We start from the raw sequence: 23,856 nt of genomic DNA, 5'->3' as shown, positions 1-23,856 counted from the left end.
CCGATATTTCATCACACGCCTCTCTCCACGCCGTTACTCTTGCGATAATAATTAGAAATTAATTCGGTGTGCGCGGGTAGCGTAAAAAAATTATTAATGCATATGTATTCAACCGCTAATCTCTTCGCCCATTAACCATGTTCCTTAAACCGTGTTTCTGTAGAACAGCCTTTCGAAATTCGGGAAACGATGATTTACGACACGGTAGCGGGCATCAAACCGAGTTGCTGTCGCAACTTTCGCTCGTAAAAAGGCTTGCCTTTCGACACGATGGCAATTTCCTTCTCGTTTTCTACGCTGGATCATAAAAATTGGGCGCATCGATCGGTGGCCACGTATCTCGGTGGCGACAACGAATGATGAACCGTCAAGCGGACGGTATCGATGGAACTGACACGGCGAGCACACGTACGTTGGAATTATTGCCCGTTGTTCTGCTGTTCCGATACGATGAAACGTTTGGCTGGCAGCTACGGTGACGCTCGCGATAACGTCGCCGATAAACCGAATTGAATTTTCGGTGTTAATACAGGGAAGATCGGGGATAGATTTTAAGCAAGGATCGCCATCTATCGCCGTCCTTCGTCGATTTATTCGCCTTCCCGTTTTATTCGAACTTCGCGAAGAATAAATTTCGAAATGTTGTTTTGAATAATAGAAGATTCGATAAAGTTTACGCGTGGTTTGCCAAATTTTCGAGATTGTGGTTTGTGTTTGGAGACGTTTCTACGATGGGTATTTTTGCTATCAAAACTATTTTATTATAATTTTTTTTAAAAGTTTGGAAAAATATTTTTATTTATTTTTAATCAATTTTAATCTAAACAAAGCACTCGAGGTGTAGAATAAATAATTAGAATTACCCTCGGGCAAACAGTAATCTCAGTTGCTTTTAAGTTAAATTTAATTATATTTCGTTTTTATCAATATTGTTATATTGTTATATTGTCAAAAATTTTCATTTTTTTTTTTTTTTTGTTTGAAAGAATTTTGCTTTGCGCTTATCAAATACACGAAAAAGTTCGCTAAAAGAATATATATTCGCATATGTTTGAAATCACGTACGAAAATCAAACGTACAATTTTTTCGTTATTTCGTAAAAATAAATAAAAATATGATACTTTTATCGATTGAAATCTTGTTTTAAATAAAATAAAACTTAAAAAAAAAAAAAAAAAAGAGTAGTGTAATATTGTAAAATTGGAAAAAAGTTAAATAAAACTAGACATTTATTAAAAATATGAAACATATTATTATTAACATTCAATCTCTCATTGGCGAATCTCGTCGTCGACATTCCGAATTTAAAATTTTTACAAAAGACGCCTAAAAATATAGAAAAATATAGAAACTGGTCCATTTTTTCGTAACATTTAAAATATTTGATTCAAAAATACTGAAAATTAAAATATACACGTAAATTCATTATATCACAGATATTATTCATGAGAATTGATTATGCTTCAACTTAGATTTGTATTTAAATAAAAAGAAGAAACAAATTATTATTATTATATTCAATCTCAATATTTACAATATTAACAAACACTTATATTTCTTCAAATTGGATTTCCTCTTTTCTAACTTAACTCCAATTTAAACCAAATATCTCCTCCTCTAAATTTCGCGTAAAATAAATTGAACGATAAATTAAATCATTGGTTAACGAATTCCCAATTAATAGCAACAAGCACAAGAAGAATATTCTAAATATAAACTGAATAAATTGCCAATGAATAGAAACTTCTGCTAATTAAATTACTTCTGCCGATGCCAAATTAAATATTCCTTTCTTCTTCAATCGTTAAAACAAAAAAAAAAAAAAAAAAAAAAAGATTGCCCCCATCTTTATCCATCCAAATCCACTCTACTACAATTTATAATTCGAATTAAACAAACGAATTCATTTCGAAACTTTGTCCAACCGAATGAATCCTGTCGCAATCGAAATTTCTCGAGTTTTTATAACCACCCTTCCCCTCAAAACCCCATCTCGCTTCATATCGCGCCTTCCGAATGGCGCGAACACGCGGCGAAACCAGCGTGACCATTCGCAGATATTAAATCCACGCTCGATTGCCCAGAAGCCCGGTGGATAACGCTGTGCAACAACGCCACGGGTACCGCTTTGTAATTATCTTCATCTGTTAATGATGCCTTTGCGATTTGTGTAACCAACAGGGCCGTAATGGGAGTAGCAGAGGAAATTGCAGTTTGAGAAATGCTCCCCAGAAACCCGGGGAGAGGAGTCACACTTGGTTCGTTCGAAAAGAAAGGAGAAAAAGAAAAATGGAGAAAGGGAGGCGAATGGGTGGTGGATGGGAGTTAAAGCTTTTCCGCATTTAACGTTCGTTAACGCTTACTTGGAGGAGGGGAGGGGATCTGATAATGTGAGAAAAGTACGAATTGATGATAGGAATCTCGCGTAGTGCAGAATCTTCTTGTTTTGTTTTGTTTGCTCGAGTCGAGCAAGAATCGAAGGTTTTAGGAAGCGTGTGTTTGTATGTAATGAGAGATAAAAATCTTTGTATGCATCTTGTACGTATAATTATATTAGCTCGTGTAAGCTCGATTGATGAAAAAATTTTTTTACGAAGTTTTTAATGACTTAACTTTGCAGTGCAGAGCATAACGGATTACGTACAATATGCGTTAATATTATTAAGTGGTAGAAGTTAAAACAAGCAACACTGGTTGCGAGAAGAAGTTGAAAGAAATTTAAATTTGTATTAGATGAAGCGAGAGGGAGAGCAAAATGAGGGAGAACAGTTTTATTTCACGTCACACCATCGCGTTCTTCATTTAATAGACTTAAATGAAATAAACTTAATAAATAAGCCTCTGCTTTGTACGCCTATCGACTTTTATATTTGCCTTGCTTTCTGGAAAATCGATCTTTTGTATTAATACAGAAGATTTTTTTCAAATCGAACGAAAATATTAGGCATTAAATTAGAATTGATTATTCAAAAATGATTTTCACATCTCGATTGCACCATTGAATAATAATACTCTCAAATGTATTCATATTCTTACAGTTTACAGTTATTTTATTTTTTATTTTCTTTTTTTTTTTTTAAATAGATATAACTTTCTTAGGTAGAACAAAACTACCTTAACGATTGATTTCACTCTTTTCAAAGTAGTTCCATTAAGAAACGAATAGCCAATTATAAGCTCTATATAAACTTTCGTTAAAATCAGAATTTTTTAGGTTAGGTAAATTTGTAAGATAATGCAAAAATACCTTTCTCACTGGTGATCGATTAAGGAAAGTGTGATTAGCTTGATTAAAGTTGAGGAAAACAAGTCGCTTAATAACAAACTCGCAAACTTTTTTCAGAGAAAGGCTGCTAAGCAAGCGTTACGAGTCATTTGATGGGAATAGCGCGTATAATTTCATTGAGATACTTTCGAATTTTTTCTATATCCGTATATAAATATCTATCGTGTAAACAAAAAATTTCATTTCGAGATATTTATTTCGAATTCGATAAGAGCAACCGAGAACTCGTTTTAAAAAATGATTGACGATAATAAATATTGAAAAAGATTTGAAAAAGGTAGGATAATGTCGAAAAATCTGTCCAGGATATTGCGTTCTATTGTAACTCGAGTATTTGTCGCCACGCAGGAAATGGATTCTCCGAATAAAAGCTCTAGCGCAAGGACAAAAATGAAAACACAACGTGAATGAAAATTTCATTTCCCTAGCACTCACGTTGGAACTCATTCGACGAAGGAAATTGTATACAATGGGGGAACTATCCGTTCCATTAATAAAATTGATTGAATTTTATCGATTCCCTTCAAAATTACCAGGCCAATCGATGATATTACAATTAATCGATTTTATTAAACTCGACGCGGAAAACTTTCGTATCGTTGGCAAAATGAGATTTTCTCGTCGTAGCCCGTTCAAGTTGTAACGAAACAACGTGATATAAGCCTCGGCTCGTATAACGCTTCCGTTCGAGTTATAATCTTTCAAAGTTGCAAGCATCACGGAAAATGTTCCCAGTGGCTTGTTCCAGCGAGGATACAAGCTTCGCAACATCGTCTCGTAGATTGCCGAACGCGTTCGAAAATTCCCCAAATGCTTCGGATTGTTTGACAAACATCCACGATACATACACTGCTCCCATCTATATATATATATGTATATATGGGTATAAATTAATTAACCAATTTTCCGTAAATATAGCGTTCGAACTATTTTTCGTGTCCATCGACGAACTACGATAAATTTTGATCAAATTTATAGTTAATATCGTGTCGTTTATTAAATGGGCAAATTGTTATTCGAGCCGAGAATATTATCCGCGCGTTCAACGCATGAAATTCTCTGATTGGAATGGCAGTTCCATCTTGAGGATTAAATAGCTCATTAGGAATTGCTTGCAATGCCATCAGCAATTCTATATTATCATTACGCAGTCGATCGAAATACAGACACGTGTGTACATATTGCTTGGGTATCGCGTAGCCGACTTTGATGAGCAAATTAGGATTCTAACCAGTTTGTCGAAATACACAGGCCCGCTCGCTTAACTATCCGAAATATCAGCCATGCTGTATTATCGTGCATAAAACGGGACACGTCATTCTCATAATTGTTCAAATTATTATAATTTTTAACCGAGCGAATGAACGTTGTTGCACTCTACGAATTATATATACCTCGTTTGTTCGAGTTTGGGGTCATTGATTCTTGCCTGGGAACCGCTCCTCCCCACGAAATTTCGTCGTTTCGATATCGCACCGCTTGTTAACTAGCTATCGAATGATTTAATACATCCTTGCTTCGTGAACGTGTAGAGCGGTCTAATTTCGCCGGTTACTTGATGTTTATTCATTAACGGCCATTGACGATTGAACCAGCGGCCGGCTAAGCCTTTAATACCGGATCATTTATCAAATGTTAATAGGTGTACACCAGCTTATCAAATAGTCGGTGGAAACTGTTATTAGCTGTCTCGAATTATCAAGCTATACACACGTGTAATTCGTTAGATACATCGTAACGGAACCATCATCTATCGATTATCGATAATTGCCAAAGACGATACCTTGTTTTCGAAATACGGCACACCTTATAACGGGGTTAGTTTAAAACGATTACACGTAGCGATACTACGTGATTAAACAATAGTTTCCGTATAGATATATTCCGTAAGAATTATTGACAACATGTTAGAAGAAAATATATTCGAAATTTCAAGGATTGCAATTACTGTTCAAGTATCGAGATAATATGTAAAGAATGAATCCGTGTTTATAGATTATTTTAACACGATAAAATTAAGGAGAATAAAAATATACGAAATAAATATATTCTCTTCTTAATCATCGACTAATTATCAAAGAGTTGTTTCGCATCGTGTGCGACACAATATCCCATATTCCAATAATTTCTTACCTCACAACTATTTAATCATCGATCTTTTTCAGATCATAAACAGGATTAAACGTAGTAATCATAATCATTTTCGAAACTTGGCTCAGAAGCCAAGTGTTTTCAACAATTCCATGGTATTCACAACTTGTTTTACTACGGTTGAAAAAATTTTCGAAACAAGATATACTCTCGATACCTTCCTTTTCCTTTCTTTTTTCACCCGCTACTCTAATTGCGCGTCAATCGTGGCGGCCAATTACCAAATCGAACGTTTGCTCCGTTTACCCCGAGAAAACCTGGCCTGCTAGCCGTCCAACTCATCGCACACGGTGCTTAAGTATCAGTAATCGATACATCTTGTCTGCGCCGATGTCACCGCGAACACCGAGGAACCCGGCTAACCCATCGAGGACCCTGCCACAGCCTTCCAGCCTTCTTTGTGTACACCTTCTCTCTACTCACCCGTGGCGTGTCGGCCGACTACCAGCCACTTAGAAAGCCAGTTAAACACCACAGAGCACAAGCACTAACGGCGAGACGCGTGTCATCGAACTTGTCGATAACGTTTCACAGCTATTCCCTTGGTGGCCGGCCATTTATAAAGTGCCCCCTAATCTCACGGAGTGTTCGCCCATTGTTAGATGCCCGTTCAACTATCAATGCCACGTGGTGGGGGATAGTAGTAGTGGCAACCGATAATCCATAGTTTACCGAGTGGTGGTGTGGATGGTGGTGGGTCGCGAAAAAAAGGGTAGGAAAACGAGGCAAACGGCCTGTCTTTCTTTCTTCTTTCCCCCTCCCCACTCCACGGTCGAGAGCTAATCGAAACGAACCTTAACACGTTTACTCTGAGACGAATGCAATCTGTATTGATTACTCGATTACACTAGCTTCGAGTGATTTTGAAATAATTATAGTAGCAGCTTTATTCTTAATTCGTTTAAAAAAAACTTTGCCTCGCTTCTTCTTCTTCTATTCCTTTCGTAATCTCGTGTAATCTCGTTGCCTTTCGTATCTGCTGGCTGGCGCGTGCACAGGGGGAGGGAAGAGGGTTTGTGTATTATCGCCGGTTGTATACATACGCACGCGTCTAGACGAGGAAAAGTACGAGAAGGAAACACACGGCACCGTTTCGTATTTTTCCCGTTATGGCGAGGCCATTTCGCATCCTCGCTTATCCCAACTATTGCCTCCCCCCTCGTATGGGGCGCCCCCTCTTTTCGGATACACCGCTATTTATCTGTACGTCGCCGCGAATGGAAGGATCTGTCTGCATTTCCCCGGCTATGATCGAGCGAGATTTCCTCGAGATTGTCGCAGTCAAACTCAAGAGACACGGCGGTGGTAGGGGGAAGTGTATTAATCTTGCGGCTGCATTTTGTTGCCTCGGGAGATTTATATCCCGGAAATATTTCTATACTGTCTGTCATCTTGGAATTTGACGAAGGTGTATTTTTAGCTTTCGTCTTGGTGAAATTTAGATTTATAAATTCGAAGGAATTGAAGAGAGAAATTTGAGTGATCAGGAAGTTGGAAAAAATTTCGAGTTTTTATATATATATATATATATATTTCTTTTCTTCAATTTTGAAAATATAGCTATTTTCCAAGGAGGAGGAGGAAAACGTTGGAGAAAAGAATAATCGATGTAATATGTTGTCTGAGAAGTAGGAAATTTCTATTGAAATTGCAAGTTTTCGTTGATCGATTCGCTTTGCATCGACTGCCTTTACCTCGCGATAAATCGAAGGTGAATATACGAGAGAATCGGGTAAATTCGAAAATCCGACTGGAATCCACTCTTGGAGAGAATTCAAGAGTAACGTATCACATCGAGCGTGGCGAACACCGAATGTACAACAGTTCTCGGTGAAACGTGTTCCTTTTTCTTTCAAACGTTTGTTCCACGAGCATCGATACCGAGTATCGAGCGCAGAATTGTAAAAAAAAAAGTATCTCCCACACTTTTGAAACAAGACAAATTAATATTATAATTCGACTTTTTTATATAAAAAAAATCTTTACTTTCAATTATTTCAATATCGTTTTCTAAAGAAAACTTCTAGAGAAATTGCATGTTTGCAATTTGTTCTAATTATGCGGATGAAGTGAAATTTTAATATTTAACGATGCTCTTAAGGATTCTGCTAATAGCTTCGAGATACTCTCGAATCTCGAGTTAAAAAATCGAATTACAAATTTCAAGTTAAGAATCGCATGAAGCGAATAATAATATTCGCAATAATCGTTTGGTGACAAAAAAATTCTAGAAAACGTTCAGGTTACAGATTACAGTTGTATTATCGGAAATCTGGGAACGAGAAAATACGTACTTTCACCACAGCTACGTGTTTTTTGTAGCGTGCAATCGTATTCCAAGATTAGTTCGATCATAAATTGCTACATCATGCATCTTTTCAACGAACATACAGATTCGATCGTTCTCTAAATTAATTTAATTCCTGCGCGCAAATTTCATAAAGATTTAAAGTCTTCGATGAACGTAAGATATTATTATTAAAAAAGATTTCTGCACTTCTTTGGAAGGATTGTTTTATAATTATCAACTCGTAAATTTGAATTTAAATAAAAAGATACGAATAAAAATTATTAATGCGTGATTAATTAATTTTATCTCTTTCCATAAAACAATATTTTAACGGATATAAATCGAAATTATACTCGATATAAATAGCTTTAAAAAGATTTGTGCACCATTTCATTAAAATATTATTGGGGCAAAGATTTACTTTAGAATATAAATATAAATTAAATATAAAATATGAATATTTTTATTATAAAAATTAGAGTTCTTATCCATTTTGGCAACATCCTAACCAGCCTCAATTTAAAATATCTTTAAGAAGATTTGTCCACCAATTGTTCAAATATTATTTCAAAACTTATTTACAAGTCGATACAACGTTATGAGGCAAGGATTTGCAAATTCAAAATATCTATCTTTGTAAAGATTAGTTGATAATATACATTTAAAGATCTCGTGTTTCGATAAAGTTATACAAATTTGTACTTGGAATTGCAAAGTAGGCGCGTTTAACTTAAACGTGAGTTCAGATATTGTACTTGCTTGGTTGTGCTTAAAACTCTTCGATCGAGACCCGATGGACTTTTTATCGATAAATTTAGAAGAATCTGAGAAATCCTTTTTTTCAACCACGATGATACGCATCACTGCGCAATATTACAAAATGAAAGTGAGAAGCGAAATTTCGATACGTTTTATCGAAACTTTACATTTTCTTCTATAAAAACATTGAAAATGGGTAGAAATATTTTTAAAAATCGTTTAACAACTTTGAAATTTTCAATCAAAAAAATTAAATTCCGTTAATTTTTCTTTGGAAGTTTCCCCATTCCTTTCTCTTTAACTCTTTCTAATTAACATATCTAATGCAATCTAAATCATTATTTAATATCATAAACTTTCACCGATGATTAAGATCTCTTCGTAATTGTTCGGAAAAAAATAAATATTCCTTTTTAAAAATGATCGAAGCTGTTAAGGATAATATTAAGCATAGTAAAATCATGTCAGAATAACTATAATAAAAATAACAATTGTATCTCTATATTCGCAACTATATAACAAACAATCGCCTTTCCTTAATTTACATTAATGGAAATAGAATTTAATTTAAAATTCATACGTACAATTGTACACGTTCGTACATGTATAAAATCGGAAACTTACTTAAGAAATTGGAAAGATGCGAAATTGAGAAACCTTCAAAAAAAAAAGAATATAGAATAATTTCTATGATAAAAACCATTTTTCACCCCAAATTTGTCCCAATTTCGTTGCAAACAAGCGTATTACTTTTCTCAAAACATAGAATAATTTATCTAAGATAGATGATAGATGTTCAATTATCCCTCTTATTAATTCGGATAATGGAGTTTTTTTTCTTGCAATAAATATAAAAAAGAAATTTATATAAAATTGCACGTTTATTCGTTTATTCCTTAGAGACAGTAATCACGTATTTCAATTTAATATCAATGACAATCATGATCCAGAAATTTTGATGGGACGACAATCCGAAACGATCCATAAAGGCGAGGAAGAGTTTCCTCGCGTATACAGTCCCGACGGGAAATTTTCCAACCAGAGGTGCCAGTTTCTCGATCAAAAAATTTACGGACCGATGAAAGGAAGCGCTCACTCCATTCTCCCGTATCCACCCTCCCTTCGATCGAAGATCTTCGCCCTCGCCCGAGATCCCGAATCTTTGCATAATGCCACCGATGATAAAATACTCCCCTGCCTGCAAATCGAAATCCCGGCGTGAAAACCCCACGTTATATACACACACACATATATATACGTACGTGCACGTACGCGGACGATCCTCTCCTCCTTCGGAGGAGGCTGGCCAGAAGCGGGGTCGGCTGGTAATCAAAATGCAAAACTCTTCGGCTTTCAATTGCATGGAATATCGGAATATCCGCCGCGAAGTGGATATCCCGGGTTGCCTCGAGACACGGGCGGAAAAACCGCGCGTCCCTTCGCGTGAAATTTCTTCGAAGATGGCGTGTGTGGTGTGTCTACTCGCTTTCCAATTTACAACGTCCCAAAGGACGTTTATCCCGCGTTTTATTTTCGTCGAAACGCGACAAAGAGGATTCTTTCCCCTTTCTTTCTTTTTCCCAAAAAGCAAAACGGAATAAGCAATAAGGGAGGAGGAGGAGTTGGAACGGGCCATGCGACTCGATCCAAACTGCGCTCGTGCAAACTGCTCCTCTCCCCTCGCCATAAGCCATAAAATTTCGGCCGACAATTTGGGAAATCGTCCAATCGCGGGGGGATGAATGGATCATAAAACACGATGGGACACGGTCGCCGTGATTACCTTCGGAGGAGGGGAAGTTTCCAGCTAGGAACAATGGCGAAAGTTGGACGCGGCGTAACGTCTCCTCCATTTTTTTTTTTTTTCCAAGGGATTCCGGCAAATCCCATGCAAATTCTCCTCTGATTCTGTGTATACACACGTACATGGTTCACCTGCAGGAAGGCGTGCAAGGGAGGGAAGGTATACAGTAAACGGTGGACGGTTGACAGGGACTGGGACAAACGGAGGGCAGAGTGTAAACGCAGACAGGCGCGCACACGGGCGGGCAGACCGGCGGCGGGCAAACCTTCTTCGGCACCCCGTGCGCTATGGAGTCGGGACGATTTTTCCTCATCTCCTTCATCTTGGCCAACAACTCTTGGGCGCGTGCCATCTTTCGATAGAAATCGAGCTCGTCGCGCTTCCGTTTCTTCTTCTTCTTGGTCTGCGTCGCCTCCTCCACGGGCTTCTCCACCCGCTCGCATCGGCAGATCAAATTGTCAGGGTGGAGGGGGGGGATGATGGTCAAGCTTCCCCAACAGAACGATTCGAGGTCCATGGTGTTCAACTCGCGGAACTGGTACCTGTAATGCTCGTCCGTCTCCTCGCGCGCGTAGAACGCCTTCTGTATGCTCGTGGGTGAGTGGATCTCGGTTATGATGCATTTGCCAAGATAACTGATTCGTATGTAGAGCTCGATCGTGGCATTGGTCTTGTCCAGATTCTCGTCGAACAGGTTGAATTTGCCTTGCGTCGATCTGAACGATTAATACGTAATATTAAACGTTTATTTATTTTTTTCTTTTCAAGCTTCGATTCAAGACGAAAAGGCGGATTTATACGAGCTGAGTCGAGTGGGTGAGGTGAGGTATTAACAAGCGTTCCTCGGTGAAAAATTATCTCTTAATTTATGTCTCGGTAATTCGTGTATTATACTTGAAAACGAGTTCCACCGTACCAAATTTCGTTAAAACGTTTGCTTCAATCTTTTCGGAAAATTCTCACCCAAATTGGGCGAATTTTATTTATAAATTGAAATAAATTATTATTTCCAACATATATTTTGAGTTATATCGTTGGGAATAATATTAAACTCGGAAAGAAGACCCGTATATTCTATCACAGAAAAAAAAAAAAAAAAAGAAAAAGAACAAACATCAGAGTCGCGAAATATCCACGAAATGGAATATCATTTGAAATAATATTCCAAGTTATTTCAAATTATATCGCGCGATCATTTCGGATAATTGTAATAAACGAATAACGTATTATCCGAAATAACGTCACCCCAAATCTGATTTAGTCTGATTTCAACGAGCGAAATGTTCCGACCCGTTTCGGAGAGACAGGGCTGTTTTAACGAGATTAACAAGAAGCAAACACGAGATCACTACCCTTCTTTCCTTTTTTTTTTTTTTTCCTTTTGTTTTTCTATCGGAAGAGAAAGAGATTTCGGCCGATACGGTTCCCGATACAAACGAGGCAAGGATCCCGGGTCTGGTACAGCAGTTTTTTAAATTACGTTTAGCTAGCTAGCTAGACCCCTCTCCCCTCCCCCTCCCCCTAACATTTGCCGTCCGGGTAATCCGTTTCGCCGGCGGATTTGCATAAACGCCAGGTCCGCGTATTTAAATGGATTCACCTTGATATAGGTTCCCGCTCCAAATCGTTGGAAAAATAACCCTCGAGCTCCTTCCTCTCGTTGAGGTCCTTGATAATCCCGTTAAACAGGTCGTCCATCCTTACGAGAGTGAATCCGAAATTGCGGCGTGACTCGAGCTCGAAATACTTGGATATACCCTTGTACACGTAGAGCTGCAGATCCACCCCCGACATACTCTCCTCGAGCATGGATTCCGGGACGGAGAACAGGACGGACCTGCCTCCGTAGAATTTCTCGTTCTCGTAATTGGAGCCACGATAAGAATGGTAGTCGGATCGATTCGGGGACAACGTTGTCCATTCCTCGTCCAGCAATCGAAACATTATCACGGTTTTCTTCATGAGGGCTGCGTCGAACACGTTGGTCCATGGCATGTAGAGCTGCGAACACATATCCCGATATATATGTATGTATCCGAGTATAGAAAATGTAGGATGGTTATACGTGGATTGATTGTCGAGTGATTTTTTTTTTTTTTTCTATATTGTCGACCGAGGATGCGTGTATGTATATATATGTGTGTGTATGTGTGTGTATCTTACAAGCAAATATCGCTTTTTGTTGAAAATTTATTTGGAAAGGGAGTTTTTTTCACGAGTGGTATCTACCTGGTGTAAAGTGCTCCTCTTGGTCATTCCACGTTTTAAAAATACAGATTTTCAGAGGGAAAAGTAGAGGCGAAGAGGGATGATACTTTTTAATACTATATGATGTATCCTTACGCTCTTACGTGACTGCCGGCCCGTGTATACAGGTGGCTATCTGGGTGTGCGTTAAGTTTAAAAGTTTCGTATCGTATGTAGATACGGTACAGGAGAAAACCGCGTTCATATACGTTTAAAGAATCTTACCGTTTGGTAAAAACGATCTTACACGATTCGTACACTCTCATAATTATTTATACGACACCTTTTTAATTGCAACGTGAAATCATTAATGAATTCCATTTAATTTTATGTATTTATTTATTTTGCACTGCTGGTTCGATATTTATCTTGTTAATAATTAAATAAAGAATTAAATAACTCGCTAATGAGAATAATAAGAAATTATTTAATTTTGCGTTTCATCGCCTATACTTTTTCGTATACAATTCTTTTCGTTGTTTTACGATTAATATTTCTCTGATTCTTTCCTTTGTAAAATTTTATACATATAGAGGCATCTTGTACGATACTTTTGATCGTTCAAAAAATTAATATTGTACAATGATAATTCTAATTGTTGACGGTTAATAAAGTATTTGTGTATTATTAAAAAAAAAAAAATGGAACAATAATTTATTCCATTCCGTCAATCCTTCGTTAAAAGCGACGAATATCTCAATATTTTCGATGTTGTCAATCGTGTTGCGAAATCCTACCTTCACTTTTATCATTAAAATCGTATAAAAGAAAATAACGAGGGAATAAATAATGATCATCTAAGTGAAATACGACGATGTATAATTACTCACATTTTTTACAGCCACTTCCAACAACATGATCTGCGAATTGTGCATTACAATCAAAGAGGACATTGCGCTTCCGTATTATGTTATACGTGTTCTCCGTTTTATATACTCCTTTCAACGAGTCCGCGTCAAGTTCTTGGAAAGTTTGATTTATCGTCGATAAAGCGTCAAGAAGATTCTGAAAAATTTTTCCTTGTTACAAACTATTTCTATATGTGAATCGCGGAGTTTGAGGTTGGAGCGTGTCGCGCTTTCCAATTCTGCGACATCGCTACCCCCTCGAACCCCCCGCCGCCCCCAACATCGCCATGGCTCCACGATATCGGTGCGCTTCTTTCGAGAAAATAAATTTTATCCAGTGGTACCAACTGTCCGCCAACTTCATTTCCCTGCTGCACTCGGAACAATGCGGCCGCGAACCGAACAAACTTGCAGTCTATTCTAATCGTGTTCTATCGGGTATATGTATATATACGTATATACATGCTGATGATACAATCAGGAGGATTGAAAAAAAAAAACAAATCGAATAAAATTTCCTTCGAATTTTTCGAAAAATAAGTTTGAAGATTTTTCAAATGAAATTTATTTAATTTCTGATTATATGGACATTTGAATGGATTATTATCGATAAATGATAAGGGTGAATGTAAGCAAGTAACGTGGAATAAAATGTGAATAATTAAAAACAGTTTAATCCTCGAATTTTTAAATTCAATTTTCTCGAAAAAGATTCGTTCTTTATCATACTTTCCATCGTATCTAACTTACGTTTTTCATCGAACACAATCGCCACCGTTATACAGGACTTACTCCCGTGCGCATATCATACAATATATAAACGTTTTAACAGACAACTTGAAGGAAGTTTTATCGACTAAAAAGGAGATCAACCGAGGAAATAAATGGATTTTGTCAAAGGACTGGTAGGGAAGGAGAAGAGTTCGAAAGACTTTGAAACCTCATCGATCTTTCAATCTTTACTTCCTTTTTCTTTTTTCTTTTTTTTTTTTTCTCCATCTCTATTCCCTCTCGACTTCCCTCCATTCTTCTCCCTTTCTTCTTTCATTCGATTAAGCGGATATAAATTTACGGTATCGATAACGGCTGACAGAAACAACTCCGGATTGTTCCGCCCTTTGTGCATCGTTGCTTGCAGCACGTTCGAAGTGCTCAAGAACCAGTTTTTTTCTTCCCCTACCCTCCCGCCTCATAGGTGAAAACGCCGTTAAAAATACTGGGGGAGGGGAGCATCAGGAGCATCAGGCGTGGCAGGAAATAAAACTGCGAGAACAACAACTGAAAAAAAAAAAAAAAAAAAAAAGGAAGAGGGGCTACGCTCGAGGGCGGAAAAATCGTATTAACAACGGAAATAGATAGCGAACAGCCGAGGTAAAAATCGGCGAAACACGAGCAATTTATAGATACGGTGAATGCGCGAAAGCGTGGAGGCGATTTATTGGCAATGTCGGGAACGATTTTACCCTAAGAGTAATATCGTAAATCAGGCCGATATTTACCGGGTATTCGAGGCGGGAAAAAATGTCTTAATAACGGCTTTTCAATGAGGAAAGAGTAAGCGTAATGAGCCGAAAAAAAAAAAAAAAGAAGAAAGAACGCAATAACTGCGTTATTGTGGACGAGTATGACGTAATACACGCGCGCGGAAAGAAAATGTGAAATATCGTTTAACACGCATCGTTGATGGCATGCGGGAAGCTCGTCGTTTAAGGCAACAATTTTCCAACGTTTTCGTAACGTTGCCGTGGCACCGCTTTTGGAAAGACTTGTTTATTACTGTGACATGTTTAAAAAAAAAAAAAAAAAAATGGAGAGAAATTAAATGTTTTTAAATATAAAATTTACATTTTTTTCCAACGTACGAAACGAGAATGCAACGTATTGTTACGTTTTATATACATACATATATATATATATATATATGTGTGTGTAGTTTTAATTTTATTTCATTGACCAGGGCCAATCTAATTAGAAGCGCAAAAATACAAATTTGTTTACGATTGAAAATTTTAAGAATGGATGCGTACAGTGCATATATATGCACCTTATTTTCCAACGAAGAATTGTTTTCATCAAGTACACACACATTTTTGTGATGATACAACTATTACATTATAAATGATACAAGATATAAATATTTCTTTCTAATATAATATTATTTCACGCATGCAAAATTTCGTCCAAATTGAAAAAGATGATTTCAAACATTGAACATTCGTTTAGTCCCTTCATTTTCTTTTATCGTCTCTGTTATCCAATTTCGCCCGTCCTACTTTTATCATTTCAGGATATCCACTCTATCCCCCTTCATACAGATAGAAATGATCCACGGACGATAAGAAATTCAGTCGAGGGCGCGCCCTTCATCGGGCACGATCGATTAAATAGATCGGTCGCTAATACCGGGAGAAAAGGAAGGAAAAAAGAAAAGAGAGGTTCGACTTGTGAGCGACGCTATCTGACGCTTTTAATCGAGCCACTATAAATCGCTCTTTCAGCGAGGGGCGCCGTTTTCGCGATCGCTAATGGTGGCCGACGATGGGCGGGCGGGTCGAGAAGCGAAATATAAATTGCTGACACGGTTAATTCACAGCCTTGAAGCGGCGATCGCGAGATAAAACGCGATCCTTTCGATTGAATTCGAACCGAATTTTCGAGCGTCCTGATTACGAGAATTTAGGCTAAAGTAGCCCTATTTAGCCTTGATTCCTCGAGAATGAAAGAACACGATTAAACATGGTGGCTCGGTTGAATTACAGAGAGCGCGATCGAAATTTTACGCTCGTTCACTTTTTCACTTTGATTCACGATGAATTCCGATAAAAATTGGAATATTTAAGCGAATTCAATAGCCGAATTCGTTTCCGTGGTTTTTCAATTTTTTCGATCGGTTCGAGCGATCGGTCATGCTTCAATTGTTTTCGAACGTATTAGATTGTCTCTTGATACGCGGCTAAAATAAACTTTTAAGTGTCGCGAGAATGGAAACTAAGAGAAGTGGAAAAGTCCAGGTTATAATAATAATCTTGAAGATAAATTTAATAACGGTACGCCTTGTAAGAATTTACATTTCGAGTCGTACGATGAATCGTCCATTCGTTGGAAATTGACTGTACTTCGCCTCTACATTCCCGCCGCTGTGATCACGGTCGATATTTACTTTGAACGAAATGCAGATGAAAACAGTGTCTACACATTTCACTACGGATGATTATTCGCACGAATAACCGAAGTGTAAAGTCCATATTTGCCCTCAGCCACGTTTCGATCGTGTTGATCAAATGAAATGAAAGGAGCGCCTTGAACGTTGCGACGTTACCTTCCACGCGTTACATTCCACAGTTTAACGATTTACCGTGATATTCGCCATGCTAATCGCCGCGTCTCGGCATGCCGACAGATTGCACCCGCAAATCATGCACCGTGCAGCATCCCCCCCCCCCCTACAAGTATGAGCGCGCTGTTGCTGCGATCGTTCGAGCGAGATGGCTACATCAGTGAGCATTTGGAACGCGCGGACAAATGTTGAAATTGACAAATTGCTCAAGTTCCACTGACACGGCAAGAATCTTCTCAAAGACAATCACGATTAACGATTGAAATTTATCTTCGATTTTCTGCTATGGCTATTGAATAATCGGATCGGGGATGCGTAATTTATCTTCGAAAAGGGAAAAGGAATTAATTTGCGATGTTACGTATGTGGGATCCAATTGAAACAAGCAAGTAAAATATGATAATTTAATATTAAACGAATAGATCTTTTTAACTTCGATGAACAGGTTTTTATTTCGATTGTTAATTCTTAATTCATACCTGTTGATAGTTCGAGTTTTTGTTTGGGAATCTTGAGATTATAGGAAATCAAATTGATGGTAAAATAAATATAGTTTATTGGGGGGGGAAAAACTTTAATTCAATTTATTATCTTTATTTATAGAGCATTTTCAGTTTTTCTTTTCCCACAAAATTGTATTATACTTTTATATCAAGGCGTTTAATAATCCTTTAGTTTTTATTCATTTTATTTATTTTATTCGTCTCGCAGAGAGAATAAAAATAAAAATCTTTTAATTGCTTTTTTGAGTTTCAGAATTATTCTCACGGGGAAATATATTAACGTTCTTTCCAAAAATTTATTTATAAATTAAACAACAAAATCCAGGAAAATCTAGCATAAAACATCAGGAAATCCAAAACCACATAAAGTTCGTAATCAAGTTGCTCCAATTGTACGGAATACAATCCGATTATTTAACAACGAGAGTTAAATATAATTATAACGTTGATTAAATTTTTTAATAATTGTTTAATTTATTATTCTTCATTTGGATTATTATTGCTCTTGTTTCTTTTATGAGAGCTTAATTTCATTGCTAGACTGCAGATTTTCATGCAAATAGGTACCTACATATTTTTCGTATTACATGTGCTTTGCATATTTTATACAAAATAAAAATTTAAATACAGGATGTTCAGCTACAAATATCTAAAAATTACAGAATTCATAAAAACTTGTTTTATTTAATCAACGTTATTAAACCAAAATCGGTTGATTAATATAAGGATCCAATTTACTTTAATCAAAGGACTTTTTAAATCAACGTAGAATCTTTAATAAAACATTGTGAGCAATATTCTTCCATAAGTAAGCATATTTATCGTGTAATTTATCTTAAAACTTGATTAAACTTTGTTAAAATTAAGAAAAATTTAAACCAATTATAACTTCCAAGATAATGATTCCCAATTAACGAATGAAAGACCATTGAAAGATCACAGAACTTTACTCTTTAAAACACTTTTTCATTTATCCCGATACCACTTCCAGTTCCCGAGATATCGTCGTGTAAAGAAAAGGATAATTTTTAATCACTTACGTTAAACTTGATCACTATTAAGATCAAGAAAAAATTTAAACCGCTATAACTCCGAAGATAATAACTTTTAGTCGATCAACGAAAGATCGTTAGAAGCGCGGAACTTTCCTCTTTGAAACGCATTTTGATTTATCTTAATACGACTTCCGGTTCCCGAGATATCGTCGATGTAAAGAAAACGATAATTTTGAATCATTTACGTTAAACCTGATCACTATTAAAATCAAGATAAAATTTAAACCGCTATAACTCCGAAGATAATAACTTTTAGTCGATCAACGAAAGATCGTTAGAAGCGCGGAACTTTCCTCTTTGAAACGCATTTTGATTTATCTTAATACGACTTCCGGTTCCCGAGATATCGTCGTGTAAAGAAAAAGGTAATTTTTAATGGTTTACTATCTTTATCCTTGTCGCGTACTCGGATCTCTCGCTCGCACTTTATCGTACTGACCTATCTCAAACTCGAGACAAGCGACAGCCACTATTCCTGGAAAAACGTGGTACGCGATTCCTAGAAATTCCTAGCGTACACATTTTCAAGAAAAGATATAGGTCACTGGGTCGCGGGCCTATTCATAATCTCTGTACGACGTTGAGTGTTACGGACACTTTGAGTCCTTATATCTCGACATCCAATTGAGATATCGGGATAAAACAAAAACTGACTTCAATGGCATGATTTCCTCTATTTCCTGTGTTGGATTTTGATGATAAAATTTTCAATTTTTACTCGCATTTTTTACATGAAAATTCCTTAAAATTTTATTCGTCATTTTATGGGAACGCAATGATCTCTTGTTGCATAAACGATGTAAAGACAATTTAACGTATATTTTACATGATACAACACATTTTTTATTTTATTATGTTCAATATTTAAATAGTTTTAATTTTACACAACACAAAAATCACACAAAATTTTTTTCATCACTAAAATAAGATTCCAATCAAACGTATAATAATTTTATTAATTTTTTTATTAAATCTAAAGAAGACAAATCTAATATAAATATTATGATTAAACGTAATTCGATATTAATTTAGACTCACGCAACACGACAAATGCAAATCCTCAAATTGAGAGCGATCACTAAACTAGACGTTTATCGATATTTTCCCAGACATATTTCCCAGAAAATTCTCGGGAATCAATCGTATATAAATTGAATCGCGCTTTATATCGATCGTTCAAAGATCGAGAACGCTCTCGATTCCATGCATACACGCATACACCGCATTACTAGTGAAAGAATGAAATGTCAGAACGCTCGTCAACCCAGCCGTCGCTTCTCATCGATTGATGCAATTAAAGCGATTGCAAGTTCGACCGGTGCTTGACCCATCTTCAATTAATGCAATCCAAACATCCGGCAGTGGATGTTTTCACAGGCTTGTGGGCCCGTGAATAATGGTAATCGGCGGCCATGATAACACAGAGAAATTCTTAAACGACGCCGAAATTCCAAACTGCTTTAACGAGGGACACTCGAGCAACAGCTGGTGCTTCAAAATATTTGCACTCACGAGTCGCGCCGCCAGACTGTATCGATATACGTGCAACTGGCTCTTCGTACCATCCTGGCACTTCAATTTATGGCAACTGCAGATTCGGATTGTGTCCGATATCTGGTTTGAAATTAATAATACAATTTAAACGATTGTCCTAATGGCGTGTGCGAACATTCGTCGGCTCGATAATATAATTGTGAATGATGTGTCGTGACATGCGAACATGGAATATTTGAATATAACGATAATGGTGTGGATGTATCGCGTATCTTTCTTTTTGTCACGTTTCATTTTTATATTTTATGAAATTTGTATAATCGTATGAGAACAAAAATGATACGAGATGTAACATACTTGTACGTTGATATTAATTGATAATATAAACGTAATTTTCATATTGTGAAATTGTTATGAATCCTACGAAAATACTTGGATTTAATTAATCGATATGTAAACATTATGATAAATACAATGATATGCAAATATCTTATGCACATACATTGCGCGTAAGTAAGTACTCGTGACTTGAATCTAATGTTTAATCTTTTCGCTATTAAAGAGATATCTCGGTCTTACGATGTCGTATATGCGATTTCATAAATAAAATATGCTTGCTTATCTATGATACATTCTGCTATATTAAAAAACAGGAAATGTTCCATCTGAAAGTTTGCGATAAATAATTCATTGTAAATATTTCGTCGTTATCGTAAAGAGGAATCAAGAATGCGTTATATATTTTTATAAATTATTTTTCTTTTTTTTTTTTTATTTCGTACGAAATGTTTTGAAACATCACATAACGAAACATTCTTGTTGTTCCCCCAAGTAAAATTCCATTCACAGAAAAATATTTGTCTCGCCCGACAAAAAGATACGGTAATTTACAAAAACAACGGAAAGAACTTAGATACATTTCTTTTTTTTTTATCGTTTCATTATGTATCAAATAAAAGTTACGCGAACTATCGTCGTTCTCGAAAATTGCAACGATGCAAATATTTCGCATCGTAGAATTCAGATATCTCGTCCACAATTGCGAAAAGTTTAATCATAATTTCTAATAAAAAAAAGAAGATACGTATTTCGAAAGAGAAAAATACGAAAGAAAAATCGAGAAAACGATTTAAAGGATTGATATAATAAAGAAGAAGGAGAAGTAGAGAAAAAGAAAGGGCGGATTATTTTGTCATAAATATTTGATAAGCAAATATCGAAGGAATCGGTTAAAAACATGGAACATGGTTAATCCGGTGAAACATCGATCGAACGAGTCGCAGGTGCGCAAAGAGATCGAGCAACAACGTCCACAGTTTCGTGGAATATTTTTTCGGCCGCGATTAATAAAAGGACTGGAGTAGCAATTTAAAACCGCAAGAATAAAACTCACTTGGCCCCTATTCTACTCCTAGCTACCCCTGGCCAGGAATAAATAGCGGCCTCTGTATATTCAAATAATACGTAATTACTCGTTAAGGTTAAATTGCTTTTACCAAGTGGAAGTTTAATGGAAAAGAAATTCATGTTTATTCGGGGGGAACAAAATGTAGAGGATCGATGAATCTTGCGTTATAAAACGCGAGATAAAACGACAAGTAAATCGGTTATCAACGTTTCTCGAACAACGTTTCAATATTTTCAAATTTTATTTGTACAAAAATATTTTTATCTATCCATTTATTTCCTAAATTTAACACGGCATATAATTTTTATTACGTTTTATCGTGTCATTCTGTCGTTCGCTTAATTCTCTAATAATGGACGAGTTATAAAAGTTATAAAAAAAAAGAAGTACAAAATTACATCGTAAGGGAAGAAAATATGTCCCTTTGTAAAATTTACGCGCATCTCATTAGCATTGATATGAAAATATCGTAAGGAATTACTTTGTTACGGACTGCATTAACACGATGCCGTTGAAACTATTCCATTGACAAACCGAGTGCACGGATTCTTGGAAGCGATCCTGAAGACAAAAACACGAGCGAAACCCGCATCGTCCCATTATCTCCACACGCAATAAACCATTCCAGCCAGCTTCTCCGTCTCCGCCCACCCACGGTAGCGTTTCCTCTTCCACCACCTCTTCGTCTGTTGAAAAAATATCAGCCGTTCCCTCGTTGTGCTCGCCTGCCTCCCTCTCCCCCACCGTTGACCCCACCGTCCCTCCCTTTCTTCGAATAATTACAGAGTCGTGCAATTCGTCTTCCGGCGGCCGAGCTTTTTTTTAACAGGACAAAGATACGGGATGTAAATTAGAGACACCGCGGGCTTTCGTGATTAAGCCCGGTGGCGGATGAGAGAAAAGGATTCCTTCGATTCATGGAAAACGAAGGAAGCTCGTGAAAAACATGTTTGAGTGGGTTTGAGTAGTGGTGGAACAGTGATGAATTGATGAATCTTCTTCTTTCTTCTCTTCGAGAGATTGAAAGACGCTTCGTTAAGAATCGTGCATAGAAGCGATTAACAAGCGATACATTATTCAACCTGATGATTTTGGAAGATTATTTATCTTTGCAAATTTAACCTAGTTTTTTCTGTTCTGTTTTTTTAATTTGTTAGGTCATCCCATGTAAAGTAATTTAAGCTTTTGAGAATCTGTTTTTTTTTTTTTTTTGATGAAAGGATGAATAAGTTATGATGAAAAGTTGATGAAATTACGTTTATACGGATTAATGGAGTACAAGTGCAATGCGTTTCGCGTGCAGATGTCTAATGATATATAAGGGATGGTTATAGTACTAGGAGGGTATTACATATTTTATTTAGTTTTAGAATTTCTATACTTATATTAATTTAAAATAAAACGGTTTCTTTGTAATTTCAAATTTTCGATAAATGTGTATCGCAACTTATATTGCTCGAGGTAGAAACTATTATTTATTTATTCGATTGTATACGAAAATAATTATTAATTAATTAATTGACAATCAATTAACCTTGATTGATGGAATGATTGCTATAACAATATCAACTCATGATATGAAACGTTGTAACATGCAATTATGTCCCGTTTATAATCTTCATCAGACTTGGGCAAAATTTATTAATCATTATTTATACGCTGTTCGTCATTCGATAAAGAAATTTAACGAATTAAAGGAATTTCATCTAAGACGAATGTTAAAAATTGAAAAATTGAAATAATTTATTTCATCATAATATTTCCATCGTTAAATCTGTTGTTCGTGCAAATTCCTTTTAAGTTTTGCGTCATAATATCAAATAATATTAGATTAATGACACTGGAGGACGCAGGTGATGCAGCGTTAGCACGATTAGATTACTGCACATATGCGGATCAGCGACCAAAATCAATAACAACTTTAATATCACGCGTATATATATATATATATATACCCCTCATTAAAAAATGATCGAGTGTCGAGATACGGTGAAGTGTTCGATGGACGATAAAGTGCCATATCCAGATAGGTCATCATTTTCAAGATGAATTATATCTTTTTCACACCGCAAATAATTCTCCCTTCTTTCGAGGATTGTGGAGTGTCTGAATCTGTCCTACTCCATCCCTTCCATCGGCTAAGGTCAACAACTCGCGACCATTCCGCGGCCAAATCACTGTAGTGGCCACGCTAGTGGCCACTTTCTCCAAAATCGATCCCTGCGCCCGAGTCACCATTGTCGTTATTTCTAAGGATTTTCCACTTCTAACGAAAGTGGACGGCGTGCCTATCCAGAATTAGCAGCGGAAAATAATCTATCATCCCCAAGGGTGTCCTCTCTTCGGTAAATATCTTCTTCTGGGATCGCGCTTTATCCCGACGGATAATTGGAACATGGAAAAATTTCCACATTTCACGGAAATGAACGTTATTCCACCGTTGAGACGAGACGATTTGTAGAGTAAATTGTAGCGACAAGAGGACTATAAAATTAGGAGAGTGCGAGAAACGACAAGGGGATGCTTAAGAAAAAAAAAAAAAAAAAGTAATTTCGACGATAAAAGCGATAAAGTAGAACTAGTGTTCGAGAACGAATCGAAAAAGAAGGAAAAACGAGTTGCGGTAATGAAAAAAAGTAGCAACATGAGGATAGCCAAAAAAAAGAAATCCCA

At 36.6% G+C, this 23,856-nt stretch overlaps 2 protein-coding genes across 5 annotated transcripts in view; one reads left to right on the top strand and one right to left on the bottom strand.

Moving 5' to 3' along the window:
* Positions 1–23,856, top strand: part of Fstl5 (follistatin-like 5) — a 61,147-nt gene that overhangs the window by 16,813 nt on the left and 20,478 nt on the right. The gene's annotated exons all lie outside the window — the stretch shown is intronic.
* LOC105736826 (uncharacterized) lies at positions 9,350–13,722 on the bottom strand. 2 transcript variants are annotated; one of them, XM_086911621.1, is made up of 5 exons: positions 13,369–13,689; positions 12,521–12,674; positions 11,892–12,292; positions 9,750–11,007; positions 9,350–9,685 (listed from the first exon to the last, which is right to left on the bottom strand). In XM_086911621.1, exons 2-4 carry the CDS (start codon positions 12,545–12,547, stop codon positions 10,419–10,421), a joined length of 1,017 nt encoding a protein of 338 aa, XP_086767747.1. In that variant the 5' UTR covers positions 12,548–12,674; positions 13,369–13,689; the 3' UTR covers positions 9,350–9,685; positions 9,750–10,418. The 2 variants fall into 2 exon arrangements, with proteins under 2 accessions (XP_086767747.1, XP_012348703.1); XM_012493249.3 differs by lacking the exon at positions 12,521–12,674 and having other exon boundaries at positions 13,369–13,722.

Source organism: Apis florea, unplaced genomic scaffold, assembly GCF_048593485.1.
Source record: "Apis florea isolate Af1SG1 unplaced genomic scaffold, ASM4859348v1 contig_3326_pilon, whole genome shotgun sequence".
Lineage (NCBI taxonomy): Eukaryota > Metazoa > Arthropoda > Insecta > Hymenoptera > Apidae > Apis > Apis florea.
The sequence above is the reverse complement of the archived record's forward strand: the minus strand, read 5'-3'. Positions and strand labels throughout refer to the sequence as shown.